This window comes from Cyprinus carpio, chromosome B18, assembly GCF_018340385.1.
Source record: "Cyprinus carpio isolate SPL01 chromosome B18, ASM1834038v1, whole genome shotgun sequence".
NCBI lineage: Eukaryota > Metazoa > Chordata > Actinopteri > Cypriniformes > Cyprinidae > Cyprinus > Cyprinus carpio.
The window spans coordinates 18,818,499-18,836,737 of record NC_056614.1 but is presented as its reverse complement, the minus strand read 5'-3'; the positions used below and the strand labels follow the sequence as shown (position 1 = coordinate 18,836,737).

Genomic DNA, 18,239 nt, shown 5'->3' with positions numbered 1-18,239 from the left:
GACAAAAGATAAAATGCCACCCCATAGGTTGCCTGACAGAATAACAGCCCCAAAATTGCAGGCTGCAAACAAACTAGTTTACCAAGGAAAATTTTTCTTCCAGACTTTGTGCCACTTACTTTTATTGTGTAAAACATTCATCTAAACAAAATAACATGTTGTTCAAGTCACAAACCCAAAGACATATTCATTAGAAAAGTTAACAAATATATGCTACCTCAAAACATAATTTTCAAAAACCAAGCAAAACACAGGAACATTTGATCAAAACGTCCCATTTTTAAAAAAACAGGTTTGATATATATAATGGATATATCCATCCTGTGAGGCACTATGGGAAAGGTTATATCCATCATGGCTCCATGACTTGCTACCAGAATGATTAATTTCCATGGCTGTTTAGTGCATCACCTTTAGCAAGATAAGGTTTTATGCTGATATCTGGTCAACTCATATGGACCCATGTTCTAGTCTGTCTGTCACCCTGCCAAGTTTACGAGGCTTTCTCAGCCACTGCTTCTGACTTGACAGCATCCACTAGGAAGCTGAGCTCATTGCACAAGGTCTCGTGTCGATAGGCCATACGGATCTGCGCCACATTTGTCCTACGGATGTCATTTCCCTCTGGTCCATCCTGTAGATAATTCTCACCCAGGAAGTGTTTTTTCTCCTGCAAGGGAAATTTAAATGTCAGGTTAAGCTAGAAAACCATTCAGCTTTTTTGTGTATGAAAGGGCTTTAGCGTATGGATGGTAAAGTAGCACTGGAAGATTTTTCCTTGGGAAATATTCTGTGTTCAGTACAAGTTAAACACAATAGCATTTGTGACAAATTTTACAACAATAGCACCAATTAGATAAATACAAAAAAAATCAATACTACAAATTCATAATAAAATAACTCAACAATTGTATATCCACAAGACAATATGCACCTTAACATGATTTTTCTGTTCTGTGTAAAGTTGTATTACATTTTACAACTTTGTTACCATGACCATAATCTCTAAATTGTCACTGTAAAATGACTTAGTTTTACAGTTCAAGTAAGAAACAAGATTTAAATGGAAGAATAAATATAACTGCTTTAAGTTAAAATCCTCACATTTCTTAAAATTCACCCCATTTACTTAAATTAGATGTTCGTCAATGTCACCTTTTTTATTTATTGGAAACAAAAGACGAGCTGAAATTATTTTTAAATCTGAACCCACGATATGATATTAAAACTATATGGCGTCCAAGTTATTTCAAAGATTAAAAACCCCTGCTTTATACTATAGGGTAGGACAGAGAGAGTACCTGATGAGACAAACCGCTCTGAAGCACACTATTTCTGGCGATCTCACACACGTCGCATGTGCTCAGTTTCCACAGTTGTGCTGCGATGGCATACTCCTCCATCAAGGCCTCCTGCAGGTACAGAAACAACATAAAATCACATCACCTGACCGCACTCAAAATCGATTCATAATGAACTCATTCAGTGTCAGAAGTGTTTGATTCCATGCACATCATTCCCAGTAACTGCTCTCCCTGACCTTTGTGTAGTGGAACTGTAACGGGTCATCTGTGGAGAGAGACACACACAGGCCCTTTTGCAGGAACTCTCTGAGGGGATTCTTGGAATACTCCAGGAACAGGCTGTTATTGCTGAGGGGAGACATGGCAATGGGCACCTGGGCCAAATAATACAGGTACTGCAGGACAGGACTCTGTATTGAGAAATTGGACAAGAAAAAAAAATCATAAGAAAAGACTACATTAACACTGTTTGTCATGACTTGTTTGTTGTTTGGTGGTTTGATGTGAACACAGACAGTCCGTCTTTGAGACTGACCTTCTTCAGGTTGAGTCCGTGAGAGATGTTGTCAGCTGTGAGGAAGGCTGACACCAGATGAGTGATGGATCCTGCCTCTCCGCAGTGAGGACGGAACTGGAAGGTATTAAGACCACGTTCCCTAAAAAAAATAAAATAAAATAAAATAAAAAACCTTCAGTTCTAAAGCTTTTGGCTAAATTTGAAGGGATGCTTGCTTATTAATTTGCTATGTGATGACGATGGATTTGAATGCTGAAATCAGCTTGATCTTTATAGCGCCTTACTTTCGAAGGTTGTTGAGGACCATGATGTTGGCATACATGTGAAAGAGGTAGTAAGTGTACGGTGGGTTTTCCTCCATTGTCCACTCCTCAGGTTTTGGACTCTTATAGGTGAAAATTTGATCGCTGTGTTTGGACTCATCATCCACACTGTCAAACCCTGTCACCTGTAGAAAAGCATCCAAAGCTTTGCTGAAATCTATCCACGGCCCCGATTTGCCCTTGTTTTCCTTAAGGCCCCTGGTTTATATAAAGACTGACCGGGCTGTTCAAATATTGAGACATCAACATGTGTGACATGAACCACACATTGAGTACATTACTGATTTGGGCGTAATCCATGTTTTCTGTTGTTTGTTTTTGTGATTTTATTGTGCGTGACAATTGTACATGACGTCATAGTCATCTGAGAACCATTTAATTGTTCAGAAAGGATTTGGCATGAAAGCTAAATGACTGTTTTGTATTAAAGCTGTTAATTGCCCTGTTGGTTACTAAATGTTCTAATGTGGCATGAGTCTGCTCTGACTGGTCTTGCCAGCTGTGATGAAGCACTTACATGTTTCAGGAAGACATACGTTTCTTTGTGTTTCTGAGGATTAACGGTGGCCTGAAACAGTGGGAGGAAGATGTTCTCTAGCATCTTGGCGAAGTTGGGAACGATCTTCTTTAATCTGAAAATGTCACTAAAAACAAGGTACACAATTTGAATTTATTTTGAAATATATAAGTTTATTCATATATATATATATATATATATATATATATATATATATATATATATATATATATATATATATATATATATTTCAGTATTTTTAATTTTTCGTTATATTTAAGAATTAAGAATTTTTGTGTGTGTGTGTGTATATATATATATATATATATATATATATATATATATATATATATATATATATATATATATAATTTCTTACATATTTCAAAATTTAAATATAAATTAATATAAATTATAATAATATAATAGAATATTAATATAATAATATAAATATAATTATATAAATATTATATATATTAAAAAATATGACATTTTTTATTTTACATTATATTTATTTTATATTACAATTGCAAAGTTTTATTTTAAATTGGTATGTTAAGTTACATTTGAGGAGGACTTACTAGATCCTGGGCACCTGTATGATCCATCTCATGTTTGGGGAGTACAACTTTTGCTTGATAAACCATTTAGACAGGCTGTCCCACTCTTCAGGGGCTCTGCCGTAAATTGAGAGACGGGGTTCTGCATGCTGATATTTACTCTCTTCAAGGTCATGAGCAACCTCCTGTGCAGAACAGTAACAATTTGTTTGTTTCCTGCTTAAAAAAAAATTCTGGATGCTCTGACAACTATAGTTTATTTTAGCTTTATGTGTTAGTTGCTAAATCAGCATGTGAGTTGATCAGTCTTACCTTGATGAGACGTGCAAAATATTCTCCATTGATGTAGTTATCGCTTTTGATGTAGATCTCTCTGAGCTCACTAGCACCTACTGGGTTGTATTTGGAATTGAATTTATCAAAGCGATGAAACGTTTGTCTGCCCTGTAACAAACAATAGTGCAATTTCTTAATTACAGATCTATTCTACTTGAAAATATAGACAAATGAAGTCATTTGAAATACATACCGCGTGTACATCCAATGAGTCTACTGTGAGATCATATGGGTCCATTTTCAGATCTTCAAACACCTGTTTGAGGGTGAACTTCTTTCCGCCTTTCTCCAGCACCACCCGGCCTGCTTCGGTCTTATATGTGTCCTTGATGAACTTTAGTAGATGCTTCTGGTTCATGCAGGCAGCTGCGTGAATGTGCGTATCAACCTTTATATTCACAAATATGTATATTTAGAAAAGGACCATTATGCAGGAGGTAGTGTAAACATTAGTGTAAATACCAATAAATAAATACCTTTCTGACATTGTAGAAGTCTCTGTGAGGAACGCTTTTCAGTTCCTTTAACTCGGCCATCTCATTCAGCATTTCATGTAGATGGAACTTGGACATCAGGAAGTTAAGCCTTCTGTGACAATAGGTCTTCCTATAAAAGAGAAAAGGTCTAAATAATGCATTTCCTTTTTTGCTGAAGATCACCTATCCTGTTTATTATTATTTAGCAACAGGCGAATACAGTGTTATCAATTGTGAGATTGTATTGTGTTAAAGAAATAGTTCACATACACTGAAAATGTTCTCGCACTCAGGCCATCCAAGATGTAGATGAGTTGGTGTCTTCATCAGAACAGACTATTGGAGTGGTTTGAATTTTGGCCAGAAGCAATGGTTTAAAGTTAAAACGCCTGAACGATTGATTTGTTTTTATAAACATGTAGCTCTGGCTTCACAAGACGTTAACTGATGGACTGGAGTCGTGTGGAATGCTAAATTTCTCCAAATCTGTTTTGATGAAGAAACAAACTCATCTCTATGTCTTGGATGGCCTGAGTGTGAGAACATTTTCAGCAAATTTTCATTTCTGGGTGAATTGTTCCTTTAACTTGGGGTTTGAGGTTTCGCAGAGGAGAAGTATGACATGACGAAACTCACGTTGGTCCATCTGCAATCATGGCAAGGACGTGGCTCATTTCAATAGCAAAGGTTTCCAAGTCAGGATAAGGCAAGCTCCGTGGCTGATCCTGTTTTAAGGTATCTTCATTATCATAGACGTATATGATTCCGTCTTTCATCTTCAGGGAGTAGTTCAGATTCTGTGGAAGGTCTTCCATACTGTAGGGATCCTCACCCTCTCTTGGAGCAGGGCACATATCTATTGCCATGGAAATATTATATTTGTCATGTTATATTTATGTCCTGTTATAAATAGAAACATGATTGGCTGTTTATAGTATCAATTTTAATAAACAACCCAAACTTAATAAACAACCTAGTCTTTGAGACAAAATATTAAGGATTTGTTAAGGCAGTAATTTAACACATATGTCATCCCATAGCTGTTATCATTATAGGTCTTTGAACAGTTAATTGTGCATTATTGCTGCATGCACTGTTGCCGACCATGACACACCTGGCAGCACTTCTTCCTCCTCACTCCATATCTCATTATTGGCACTCCTTAGAAACTTGGCTGTTGTCCTGGGAAAGCGGTGATATGCCAGCCGAGAATATTTTTCTCTGATGAAGAGTGCTGTCAGCAGGGTTTTTGCTGCTTGTTCATAGTCCTCGACTGTTATCTGTCAAAAGTGATCATAGATGAATCAACAAAAAAAGCACCACAACATAAAATACACTACAAAACAAAAGTACAGGAAAGATAATATTTATAATGTATAAAAAATAAAAAACAAATTTCATATTATTTAAATTATATTGTCATTTAAAATAACTTTTCTATTTTAATATTCTTGAAATTTAAATTATTACTGTGATGGCAAAGCTGCATTTTCTGGATTCCTTCCATCATTTTGATGCTTAAAAAACATTTCCTATTATTAATTTTGATATAAAGATGAAATAGATCCACACTTGTCCAGATTCAGCCCAAAAGGCTTATTCTCAAAGGCCACAAAAATATGTGCAAAAAGGTGCAGTTTGTTTTCAGGGATTAACGCCTCGTCAGTGCCATGTGCAACCAAGCAAACACCTATGCTCATTGAAACATGTATTACCGTAATACACCTAATGTCAAGAAGATACAAGAAACATCTTGCAAACAAATACACATAAAGTATATAACACTAACACATAATAAAATACCGCAAATACATTTACAAATCATTCAAAATGATCCATATATAACTATATCAACAAAATATACATAGAAATATATACCAATAAAACATTGCATGACCCCAACAAAAGTTCTTAACATCAGTTTTTATATACAGTATAAAATTATACTATTATTAATGTTGAAAACAGTTGTACCCCTTAACATCTTTGTGGAATTCATAATACATTTTTTTCAGGATTGTTTAAAGAAGTTCAGAAGTCGGTTTTGATCAATTTAATTGACGATCAAAAGTTTTACATTCTTAAAAAATAATGAATTAAATCTCACTGACCCCAACCCATATATGAATGTATTAGTGTAATGTATATATACCTCTGTAAAAGTAATTAGAATTTAGAAGTTTAAAGTTTTGTAACTTTTTGAGGGTATCTATCTACTAGTGTACTTTTAAAAGTAACAGATGTGAACACATACAAAATAGTCTGTTCATGCTCCAACATAATATGAATATCTAAACAATAATCACTGTTATCATGGACACTCACTCGTAATGCTTTCTTTCATAAATTAGTCTACTAATCTACCACCACATTCAAAGAATTTGACTTTGAAAACACCTAAACTGGTCATGCAAATCATAATTGAACAGAGTCACTTGTATGTACTCTTTTTAGCCTCACTAATTCATAGCTGTTTGGCTCAAGTTAAATGCCCAGCCCTGTTTATGCACTCTCTTAAACTGCCCCTTAAACTGTGTGTGTGTGTGTGTGTGTGTGTGTGTGTGTGTGTGTGTGTGTGTGTGTGTGTGTGTGTGTGTGTGTGTGTGTGTGTGTGTGTGTGTGTGTGTAAATATAAATATACTTTATTATATAGACCATACACATCATTATATCCCTTTTTATATACCATTATAATTAATTTATGATATTTAGAGTGTGTATATATAAAATAATTTGCCTCCTACCCCCGCACAGTAGTCTCCACTAATGGTGACCCTCTGGAATTCTGGGATATTGATTGGCAGGGGGCCTGTAGGTGAGGACGGGGTCAGCAGGGGTGAAATCACAGACATTGCCCATTCTGAAGCAACTGGGATTTGCAAGGAAATTGACTGGGATCGCATTAGCTTGAAACTCTGTTTCCTAGAATGGGGCATACAGCATAAGATGTATATTTTCAGTATCACATTAATGCAAATTGCTGATTGGTTCTACATCCTGTACAACATTTGAGTTTACTGACCTCTTGACTGATTTCTCTGACTTCTCCTCCTCTATCTCTTTGCGTAGCTCCCGCTCCTTGGCCTGATGCAAGCCAATGGGACAGTCCTCAGGGACGGTGAACATTGACAAGGTGTTTTTAGTGTCTTCTTCCTTCAGAGCCGAAGCATACACCTTCTCAGCCAAGTGTTGCACTCTCTCATCCATCTCGTGGAGAGAGATCTTCGTGAATTGGCGCGGCATTTCTGCAAGGAGTGGTGCCGATAAATAGATAAATGCCAAGAATGTTGGTTCTTTCTATTATTAGTTAATGCTAATGATCAAGTTCTAGGAACAGCTTGTTATGCACATTGTGTACAAGCTTTCAGAGTATACTCTGGGTGTTACCATTTTCATCAGCTTCTCAGTCTCCAATTACAAGCCTGTCTATTCCACAAAATCCCTTACCAGTGTCAAATGAGACTAAGTGAAAGTGTACTTTGTGTCTGTGTTGTGCAAATAACCATAAAGAACAAAGTTACCAACATGAGACTCTTACTTTGAAATTAACAACATGGCGCTATCAGTATTATTTGTAAAATTTTGGACAAGAAATTAATTGCTATATTTTGCCATAATGTACTATTATTGAAGGTGGTAAAATGAACTTAATTTAATGTAGAAGTGAAATATTTATGTGTATTGTGTAAGCCGTGCCGGTTTTGCAACTGCACAAATCATGGTTGTAAACATGTCCTCAAGTATCTGCCCACACAGTTCCGGTTTCACTCTGCATCTTGTGCTTGGGTCTTAGTTGGGTGACGGTGAGGTTAACTAAGTCCCTTTCCCGAGGTCAGTCACTAGATTCCCAAAGTGTCAGACCAGTTGTTGTTGTGTCCTCTGGCAGGAAACTGCACATGGAGCATGGCATGTACCTTATTTACTTAGCAGGCAATCAAAAGTTGTTTAAAGATAATCATGAGAAATCATGTTATGTGAGGAAGATTATCAAGAGCATGTCAAATATTGTACCATTGTTCTTTCATATATCAGAAGACTTGAACATCCAACACAGTGAAGTAGAAGTTTATGCAGCGGTTAAGTTTTAAATGCAACACTGTAAGAAAAGGCATGTGTGTCATACAGGGGTTTTCACACATGCAAGTTAATGAATTAATACTAGAAACAACATGTTGTCTTAGTAATATGATGCATAATATTTTCCCCACACAATATAAATGTGTTTTTATTTATTAAAATATAACTACCATGATATTTTATGAAAGGGATCATCATATTTTGGCCATCAAGAAGTTTGAAAACCCCTGTCATGTGGGAGGCTTCAACACTGGATTATTTTTAGGCATTGTCTGCTGCTTTTTTTTCCCTTTGTCACATGTTCTATACCACTAGTAAGAAAGTAAGCGTTACCCTCACCAGACAAACCACACCACACTTCCTCCATTCTTCCATTCATAGTATTAAAGTGGTCATATGATGCTGCTAAATAAATTTTTTTTGTGTGTGCGTGTATTCGGTGTAATGCAATGTGTTTATGTGGTTTAAGGTTCAAAAAACACATTATTTTTCCATATAATGTACATAATAGTTTCTCCTCTATGCCCTGCCTTCTGAAACACGTCAATTTTTACAAAGCTCATCGTTCTGAAAGGCGAGGTGTGCACTGATTGGCCAGCTATTCAGTGCATTGTGATTGGCCAAATGTCTCAAGCGTGTGACAGAAATGTTACGCCCCTTAACATACTATGCCGTCTCCCAGGCCAGCAGCACGAGACTCAGTCCCAGCTGCTCTGCTCGTGCACATCCCATCATCGGTTCTCTTTTAGCAGTTCAGTCAATGTACTGTTAGGACTAACTGAATAACTCGGGATATTGGTTTATTTCACGTCAGAGGGAGTGTAAGGCACGTTTATAAAACCGAATAACTTAAGTTATTTGTGGATTAGTGCATACTGGAGACGCAAACTCTTTCAAACGATTCAGACAGATTTGGTGAACTGGTTCGACCGGTTCACTAAGAAGATCCAGTTAATTAGAAAGATTCGTTCGTGATCTGGACATCACTAGACGAGACAAAACAAATAAAACCCATTATAAACGAGGCATTTGTTGCATCCAGTGGGGACATATTTACTGATTATAATGACTTATACTCTTTTTACGTGTTGTGTATCGCGCTGCGTAAACATAAAACCATGTCTGCATTTGTGATCAGAGAAACAACAAACAACAAGCGCTACTCTACTGCTCAAAAGTTACGTTTGAATCATCATTGGCAAACTATTTAAATATAAAAAACGTACCTACAGGCTGTGAGTCAGAAATGCCAGACTGTCCTTGCAAAGTTTCAACTGCCCAACTTTATAGAAACAGCCATTGTACCACAGACGCAATGAAAGCTACTGGTTCAGGAAACAGTCCTCATCCTCCATAAAATGCACAGCACACATTTAAATATATGGCTTGAACTGTTCTGGAACAGTGTTGAAATACAACTTAACCACTGATTTCCAGTCATGTCCTCTTTTGCAAGGCCAAACAAAGTTTCACTTCAATGAAACACACAGTGACTCCACAACATGGCAGCTGTGGCAACAGAGAGAATCCAACTTATGCCTTCTATCTTTGCGTGAACATTTGGGCGGCGTTATGCAAATCTTCCCACATAGTGAGGTAGAGATGTAAGGGGTGTGTTAGAACAAGGCGTTTTAAGGGGATGTGGTTGACCCTTAGCTTTCATAAAGAATATCTCTTTGGATTTGAGACTTTAGTCTTTGCAACTTTACTTTACTCACCAATACACCAAAACACTACAAAAATAAAAAAAAAAATTAAAAATCTAAACATAATAACACTACAACATACTAACAAAAAAATATATTACATAACATAAATGAACTTTTATATATATATATATATAAATATTAAATAATAATATATAAAAATTATAAAAAGTATAAATATATCAAACAATTCTTTCAACAATCACTCATTATTTATTTCAACCCATCTTTAACCCATTGAAAATACCCATTCTGTCAGAAGAATTGTGCTATTGTTGAGCTATTGTTTAACATGTGAAACCAACACATCACCTTTCTATTGAAGAAAAGCTTGCCACGGTTTACCACTTACTTCCATTTGACCCTTCCAATGTCCAATCTTTTGAATGTTCCTGACCCCTATTATTCTGCTTGAGCATCCCTTTTGTACCAAATGCTGCAATATACACTTTCTCTTACCTTCAGCACCTATTTTTGCCATGCTTTTACTGGATCTCTGTGTTTGGACTCTCTATTTTCCTGCTGCTTTCTAACTGTGGTCTTCACTTCTAGGTCTTCAGTGTTTTGCAGTCTTGAGTATCCCCCTATTTAAAGCGTCTGACAGCATCATGTCAGCAGAGAGCTTGGCTGGACGTCACAACAAGCTGCGAGCTGAACCTGAGACCCTTCTAAATGCTGGCAGGTTCTGGAGCTTTCGAGCTGTCGGGGTCATTTCCCAGCGGCTATGTTTTTATAAGGGAACAACATTGTCTTGGCCCTGGCTCACTCATGTTCCAGAAACATAACTCAACCTTTAAAGGAAGGCTGCATATGCTATGGCTTAACATGCAATATACACTGCATGGCACTAAGAGCCATGTTTACATTCCTAAGCTCAACCTTAGCAACTTGTCAAGTATTACAGCTCAACCTGATTTTAAACCAGCCCACGCCAACTATGCCCTACCCTGCACAGGTAACTCCTTTTTAAGTCAACACAACTCATACACCACCAGTATACTGTAAGTGCAGTATTATTAGAAAGTTTCTGGAAAGCACAAGCTGACACACGGCCCAGAGGAATACTCTGTTCCAAACCCCATCCAGTAACGTCATAATCAGTATTCATACAGCTCCGTGACTGAAGTTACACTCACCTTGTTTTGCTAGACCTTGAAATGAGCATGGAAGAACACAAGGCTTAAAGTAAATGAGCAAAACATTCTCAAAACACACCTTTTCAGAGAAACTCCAGTGAGAGCATTTATTTACCTTCGCTCTGAGAAGGTCAGGCTACCACAGAGTTGTCTTGGAGAAAGTATAGAGGGTTACAGACAGAATAGCTCTTTTTATTTGTGCCTATTAACACCGTGTCTCCGCTGACCTTTCCTTATTTGTAGGGAAACAATTGGGAAAAGCTTAACTCCACCCTGCAGCGCAGCACTAGCTCACCTGCCCATCCTACTGAGCTTATGCCCCTCCCCAAACCTCACATTTCTCTTTGTCTGAAAGATTAACTCAATTTCTTCACCATCTCAAAGACGGAAGAGGCTTCCTTTTTATTTTAACATACAAGTCCAGCCCACTTAGTGCCATACAGTCGCAGTATTCTTCTTGTTTTGCAGAATTTGATTAAAGTTAACTCTAATTTCATGCAATCAAAGGGTGCAAACCATTAAATTACAGTGAAATCATTCTCATAAATCTATATTAAAAAGCAAATAATTAACATAGTAAAATGTTATGCATGTCATTAGTGTAATTAAACGAACTGTTAAATAGCTTTAAATGAAAACAAACATTTTTACAAAGTCATTGAGGCTTGCACAAGTCATCGACACTTGGCATGAGGAAAGTGCTTCATTGCAAATAGGTTATTTATAGAAACGTGCAGCGCTCTTTTGATAGAGCACTTTATGACATGCAGAGAATGTTACGGACACCTTGTCATGCTATGCTTTTAACCTACTTTGAGTGACAACACCAGACAATACGTCTGCAGGCCACCTTTTTAGGAGTTTGTTCCAGTGGACCACCACACTGGCCTTTTACACAGACAAAAGTGACATATTTTTAAGGTAACATGTAGCGTTCAGATACAATATTATCATATATTATGCCAAACTTACCCCTCCCTAAGATGGGCGTTGATTGTTGCTTGGATAGGGGAGTTCCTTTTCTGCTCATTTTGAACAGCGTTGTAGTTGCAACACGATCTATGAAACTTCCACCTGAGAGACAGAGGCAATGTCCTCATGTTCTTAAAATGCATTGCAGGAATATTCCTGAAGAATTACACAGTAAAAGCACCACAATGAATGTATGTGTTGTTATTTTTTAAGAATACTACATTAACATGGGCTGTTTACCTCTCAGTGAGTTGATGACAGCTAACTGCCAATCTTGTGGTATTCAAAAGCAAGAAAAGGAAATCCGTAAGTACTAACAATCTGGCAGACACTATTAATATAACTTTAGATACAAAAGCAAAACACATAAGGAAATGCTATTTCCTAGTGTGTTTACTCAATATCCTGAGCACTTCTTTTTCAGCATTTTACTAGTGTAAAACAGCTCCCTTTAAATGCTAGAATGTTGTTAGTCGTCATTTTACTTTATCTACAAGAACACAGTTCTACAGTTCTGAAAAAGGAAATGCCTGAACATTCAAAACATGCCACCACCCCTGATAAAACTGTATCATCTTTAATCCATTAGTTTTAAAGGTTAATCCTTTTTACAAAGGGTATATGTAAACAGTGTAAGAAAGAGACAGAGTAAAAGTGTGTACATGGATTAAGACTCAAGAAAAGTAGTGTAGAAAGAGGCATGAGCCCACAACAGGTTCAAACCTGCAGGAGATGTAACCAAACAGCCAAGGGGTTAGTAAACTTTGTTTTAAAGAGATATTAACAACTCACCTTACGGGTGCAGACCTCTGTTTTTTTTTTTTTTTTTCTCTCCCTGCAGTCTTCCTGTCTCTCTCTGTGTCTCTCTAACACACTCTCTCTCTCTCTCTCTCTCTCTCTCTCTCTCTCTCTCTCTCTCTCTCTCTCTCTCTCTCTCTATGTGACTGTCCCCTGAGACACTCTGCTGTGCTCTGTAGTGCAGCATTCACTGGGTGTGAAGATATGCCTCAAGACTCTTACAAGCAACATCTGCAAGTGAAAAATGTCACAGCACTTAACCCTTTCAGTGCTTGTGGCATATTCTGGTTGTTACTCGCTCACTGTGTACACATACACCTGCCATTCTATTCATTTGAGCAGAGAACTGGCTGGAACTGATGCTACCTTTCAGGCATGACTTATTTGTGTCGCTTTTAAATTTTTATCCATGTAAAAATACGATACACAAATGCCACTGACCTGCTTTCCGGGTTCTTGCGCGTGGACGAGCACCGCGTCAAATAACATGAACTTCTACATAACGCATCTCGAGACCAATTCATCTCATTGTGAGTGTACATTATTTTAAAAATGATTTTGAGAAGTACGATTCTTTTAAATGTAGCTTTTCTTATAATTACAAAAAACGTGGAAGTGGTCTTGTTTGCTCATTTCACAACGATGTTTCGCAAGGCTGGCTTTTTATCTGTAGGTTAAGTGACGGTTGAATTACCTTATCTTTACATTTCTATTGATTTTATCAGTGTTCTTACTTTTGCTTCTTCTTTTAAAATTCCTAAAATTACGATTATGTTGCGTTTAGCTCGTATAATAATTGAAGGGGAAAGAGCGCCCTCTGTTGGATTTGTAATGTAGCTCTTGAAGTTCTTCTTTTTCCAACAGACCATTAAAATAAACGGGTTTCTTTTTATTTAGCTTTTTTGCATATATTTAAGGTATTTTTTTAATATTATACTGTGTGTACTTTACTTAAGTGACAGTAAATGAAAAGTGAAACTTTTTTATTATTTTAAGAAATGAAATACATTAAAAATGTGATTTAATTTTATCACCATCAGGCTAGATGGAATCAACACACAAGTTGTTATATTCATTCGAACCACTTAATATTATTATATTATTATGATTTTTTTTTCAAGTTAAAGAACTGAAAGCTGCCATGGAAAATGATGGAAACAACACAGGCAATTTTTCCTTCCTCACTCTTGCTGGAGTTTAATAGGTCATTAATTAACATGTGTCACATTATTGAATGATTCATGTGGAAAAAAAATGCTATAGCGATATGAACCTAAAGGATAAACATCTTATTTCAAAATAAACCATAGATGCCCTTTTTCTGTATACAATAGTTTCTTAAGAATACATGTACAGTATGTAGATATAAATATGAACTTTTAAGATACAGTATTTTCATAATATACATCTTTGTACACATTTATAACAGACTACATAACAATATTAAAGTGAAATATTGCACGGCTCCCACAGTATATATAAATCAGTCTTCAAGTATGTGGATGTCCTTGAGGACAACAAAAATTATTTCTTCCATAAAGAGTTCTCTCTCTCTCTCTCTCCGTTCTTCATCATTGGTCCTCCAAGGTAAATAGCTTTAAGTCATAAAAGTTTTCCCTCTTGCTATTCTCTCTCTGTCCTCTTCTGGCAGAGTTCTAGGCTGTTCCTTCATTCCTCCAGCAGAGGGCGCATCAGTGCTGCAGAAGAGACAGAGAGTCAAGTCCCAAAGCTCCATTAGAATGACAAGAATGCTAAACATATGCACAGAGCATTGACCACCTATTTCCTGTCGTATTGCCTAAGACCCCAAAAAAAAAAAAAAAAAAATTGCGATTTTTTTCCCCCCAATTTATAGCACTCCTATTTTCCACAACCACTTTAAGTGACCTGAATCCTTCTCAGTCTAACCCATCAGGCAGAGGATGGAGAGAAGGATGCTCCAGTTGCTCCTTTGTGCCTGAAGAGAATACACTAACGTTCAGCAAAGGTATTATCAGAAGTATCTCAGTAAACCGAGCCAATAGAAACCAAAGGCTCAGGACAAACCGCAGAGGTGTTCCTGGGTTGTTCTTTAATGGAGAGATTGAACCCATGCCAGCTTCAGACGGCTTTCGTGGAAAGTTAGCGCAGGGAGGTTTGATGGAACTAACGTCTCCGCCTCCGTCCATAGCCCTTTGAGCTGATCTTTTCAGCAGGGGCGTTGTTCGTCTTTGTGTTGATCATATTCACCAGGTGGGCCAGTTCGTGCACCGAGCAGGTGGACAGAACACAGCCCGCTCTTTCCACTCTTTTGACTGAGTAGGCTTGTTCTGTACGCTTTACCCTCACACTCCTGGAGAGAAACAGAAAGCAATTAGTTCTCCTGCATCAGTTCACCTAGCTAACAGGGAACATTCTCAGAATGTCCTCGAAAGATTCTCTCAAAGTTACAAACAAAACATTCCAATCTTTAATAATGTGATCAAAATGACGTTCGTCTTACATTTTAAATGTTACTATTTGTTTCAGAATATTCAGAGGACATTCAAACGTAACATTCCCAAAATGTTTGTGAAATGATAAATAAACTGGAATGTTTCCTCTTGATGATAATGATTAGTCAGTTTGGCCTTCATATGTGTCTATTCAGAATGTGACATACCTGTGCTGTGGTACAAATGAATCAGGATCGCTGCTGTTCTGAGTCAGCAAAGCTGCTGAGTCGCTCTTGCTCCTCTCGGACAAGCTGTGGACATCTCTCCTCACCCTACCCTGAAGCCAAACACTGAGCCTAGCCGATGACAAGAGAAAGCCATTAGGTTTGATTCAAAATCATCATGAGATGAGTGGTTTAGTCATGAGCGTACCTTCTCAAACCATCCGTATTCAGAGGTTTTGCACTTGTGATGCTCGGCAGAAGTGCTGTCAGCACACACCACAGGAAAGCCCTCTGAAGCACTGAGTTCATTGTGAATGGAACCTGTGGAAGAACATGCCGAAATGGAATTAGTCATATAAAAAGCATGCTCTTTTTCTCATGAGTTCAGAGCAAATGTTCAAATGATGTGATCTTCCTGTTCCTGGTTGACTCCACAATAGTCATTTATTTATTTTCAAAGTTACACAGAGGTTAAGTTTTGCTCAACCATGTCATTTCCCAGTAGTAAGTCTTATGCTTGCCTAAGGAGTCAAGTGCACCTTTGGTGCAATGATAATGACTTGCCATAAACCATTTTTGTCCATTTTTGGTCACCAAAGCCAAAAATCCACAAGTCAGAGTTAGCAAACCAAGAAAACATACCTGATAATTTCAGTTGGTCTCTAGAATTCACTCGAAAAGTATTATTGTGTATTTCCAAGTAGCATCCAGATCTTGGTTGGCTAGGGATGAGTATTCAGCTGTGACACTGCTAATGGTCTGAGTTTCACAGAAAAACCTGAGTGCTTTATATACTTTACAGGGGGTGGGAAGGGGCGGGAGTTGTCTTGAGTGATAGCAGCCACATCCCTGCTCTAAACTAGCCAACAACTTTACATGCCCTGTCTTAAAAGGATGGAATATAACCCCTGAGAGAAATCATTACTTCAGCATTCCTGTAATATTGTTTTTAATTAGATGACACCATTTGTTTTGGTTCCGAATTATTTTCATATCTCCTGCTTGTCTGTGTTCACAGAGTCAGACTCAGAGAGGTTTTGAATTGTAGATGGACAGACAGAATTGTAGATGGAAAGATTCATTTACCAGACAAATATGCTTCAGAATCAGCCTTGTAAACATCAGACTATTAACTTCCTGCGAAGCATCTGGAATGCACATCTAATTGGTGATCAAATTTATTTCAAATGATGTGACTGGGAGATGTTGTGCTTGGGATAATGACTCTGTACAAGTCCTCACACATTCCAGCCACTGACACATTTTGTTAACAAGTTAGGAATGTGGAATTAATGATTTCTATATCGAGTACAGCTAATATGACACCAGATGCTTTGCCAAAATAATTTGTGAATGGAACATGCCCAAAATTGTAACTGAAGAGAGAGAAAAACTGTAGATGATAATTATTCCTGCTCAAACATTTTGCTCACCCCAAAAATGTGATTTGGTTTTTCTCTCTCTCGATTGTTACAAATTCATATGACATATTTGTCCATCCATGGATATACAAATAAATGAAATTCATTATATTTCATTATATATTTTTGTAATGTTTTTGAAAGAAATATCTTATTTTAACTAAAGCCGATCATTTATTTGAATCAAAATACAGTAAAATAATAATATTGTGAAATTGTTAGAATTCAAAATAACTGTTTTAATATATTTTATGCGGGGGGAAATAGGTAATTTCTCAACATTACAATTTTTTACCAGTAATTATTTATTTTATATACCAAATAAAAAAAATAAAATAATCAAAATGTCTGTTTTTTTGTAAGTCCTCTGTTGTACACAGTTGTGTCACAATAGAATTGCAAATAGGCTGCGTGACTATGGTAACATTATGTTAAGTGTCATGAGGTTGCTGGAAATGTTTCCGCCAAGTGAAGACATGTTCAGGAAAGCTTTACTCCTACCAGTTTCCATTAAATTCAAAAACACCCAATTCTATATTTAAGCCAGAGCAAAGCCTCTCCCTCTCGTCTTTTTATCTGTAGAAAGTAGAAACACAGTGTCAGTTTTTTTTAAAAGGTACTGAGTGTTCTGGAACGATAAAGCGCAATCTGCTGTGCTCTCGCTCAGATGTTTCTGGTCTCTTCCACAGTCTTACAGTCTTGGTGTCAGTGACAAACTGACTGTCTGAATCCATTTGTGCTTTTCTATCGTGCTGCACAAAACTAGTGAGGGATTGATATAGTGTGGTGATTAGAGGTAAAAATAATACTGGAATACTCAGGAAAAAGCTAGAATAAACCAGAATTGGATTCTAACAGCATCAAAGTATTACGTCCATAGTGAACTTCTTTTGGGGGTCGCGTATTTTAATGTAAGCATGACAGCTCAGCTGTGATGTATTTCCTTTTTTTCAGTAATAGAGTGATTACATATATGTTAGTCCCCCCTCTCGGTACATTACCAGCTGTTAAATGTGGTTGAAGCAGGTTGAAACCAGACTTTGGTTATATCAGTGCTTGAGCGACGACTCCAAAAAAATTGAGAGTGTATTCCAAGCAGATGGGGCAAGTCCCCTAGAGGCATTGTTATTGCAACATCATCAAGTCAATGAATACAGACAGCCACAAATTATTTTAAGCCTCAGGAAGAGAATCTCCTCCATGAAAATGACACATCTCATCACATCCCCATGTCATGACATACATGCTGTCCTGTTTACACTTGCCAAGTAATGCATCGCGAAACCACCGTGACATTTTATGCAAAATCCGCTCTGTTCTCAGCAAGTTATCTGCTTGCCACTTTCTTTATTACTGTCGGGTGTCCTGTATATATTGTATTATACAAGTGGTTTGATGTAATGACATGCTCGGACAGCACATGTTATTTATTTGTTAATAATCTGTGCATCAAAATTA

The 18,239-nt window shown here is 37.1% G+C and overlaps 1 protein-coding gene across 6 annotated transcripts; it reads right to left on the bottom strand.

Moving 5' to 3' along the window:
• Positions 1–105: 105 nt before the first annotated feature.
• On the bottom strand, positions 106–12,780 carry LOC109110110 (AMP deaminase 3-like). 6 transcript variants are annotated; one of them, XM_042744199.1, is made up of 17 exons: positions 12,717–12,780; positions 12,165–12,197; positions 11,925–12,026; positions 7,056–7,278; positions 6,778–6,955; positions 5,148–5,313; positions 4,670–4,889; positions 4,034–4,163; positions 3,751–3,945; positions 3,534–3,665; positions 3,243–3,406; positions 2,662–2,788; positions 2,106–2,269; positions 1,840–1,960; positions 1,541–1,714; positions 1,302–1,412; positions 106–670 (listed from the first exon to the last, which is right to left on the bottom strand). In XM_042744199.1, exons 3-17 carry the CDS (start codon positions 11,980–11,982, stop codon positions 494–496), a joined length of 2,340 nt encoding a protein of 779 aa, XP_042600133.1. In that variant the 5' UTR covers positions 11,983–12,026; positions 12,165–12,197; positions 12,717–12,780; the 3' UTR covers positions 106–493. The 6 variants fall into 6 exon arrangements, with proteins under 6 accessions (XP_042600133.1, XP_042600137.1, XP_042600132.1 ...); XM_042744203.1 differs by lacking the exon at positions 12,717–12,780 and adding an exon at positions 11,765–11,840 and having other exon boundaries at positions 12,165–12,180; XM_042744198.1 differs by lacking the exon at positions 12,165–12,197 and having other exon boundaries at positions 12,717–12,774.
• Positions 12,781–18,239: the final 5,459 nt, after the last annotated feature.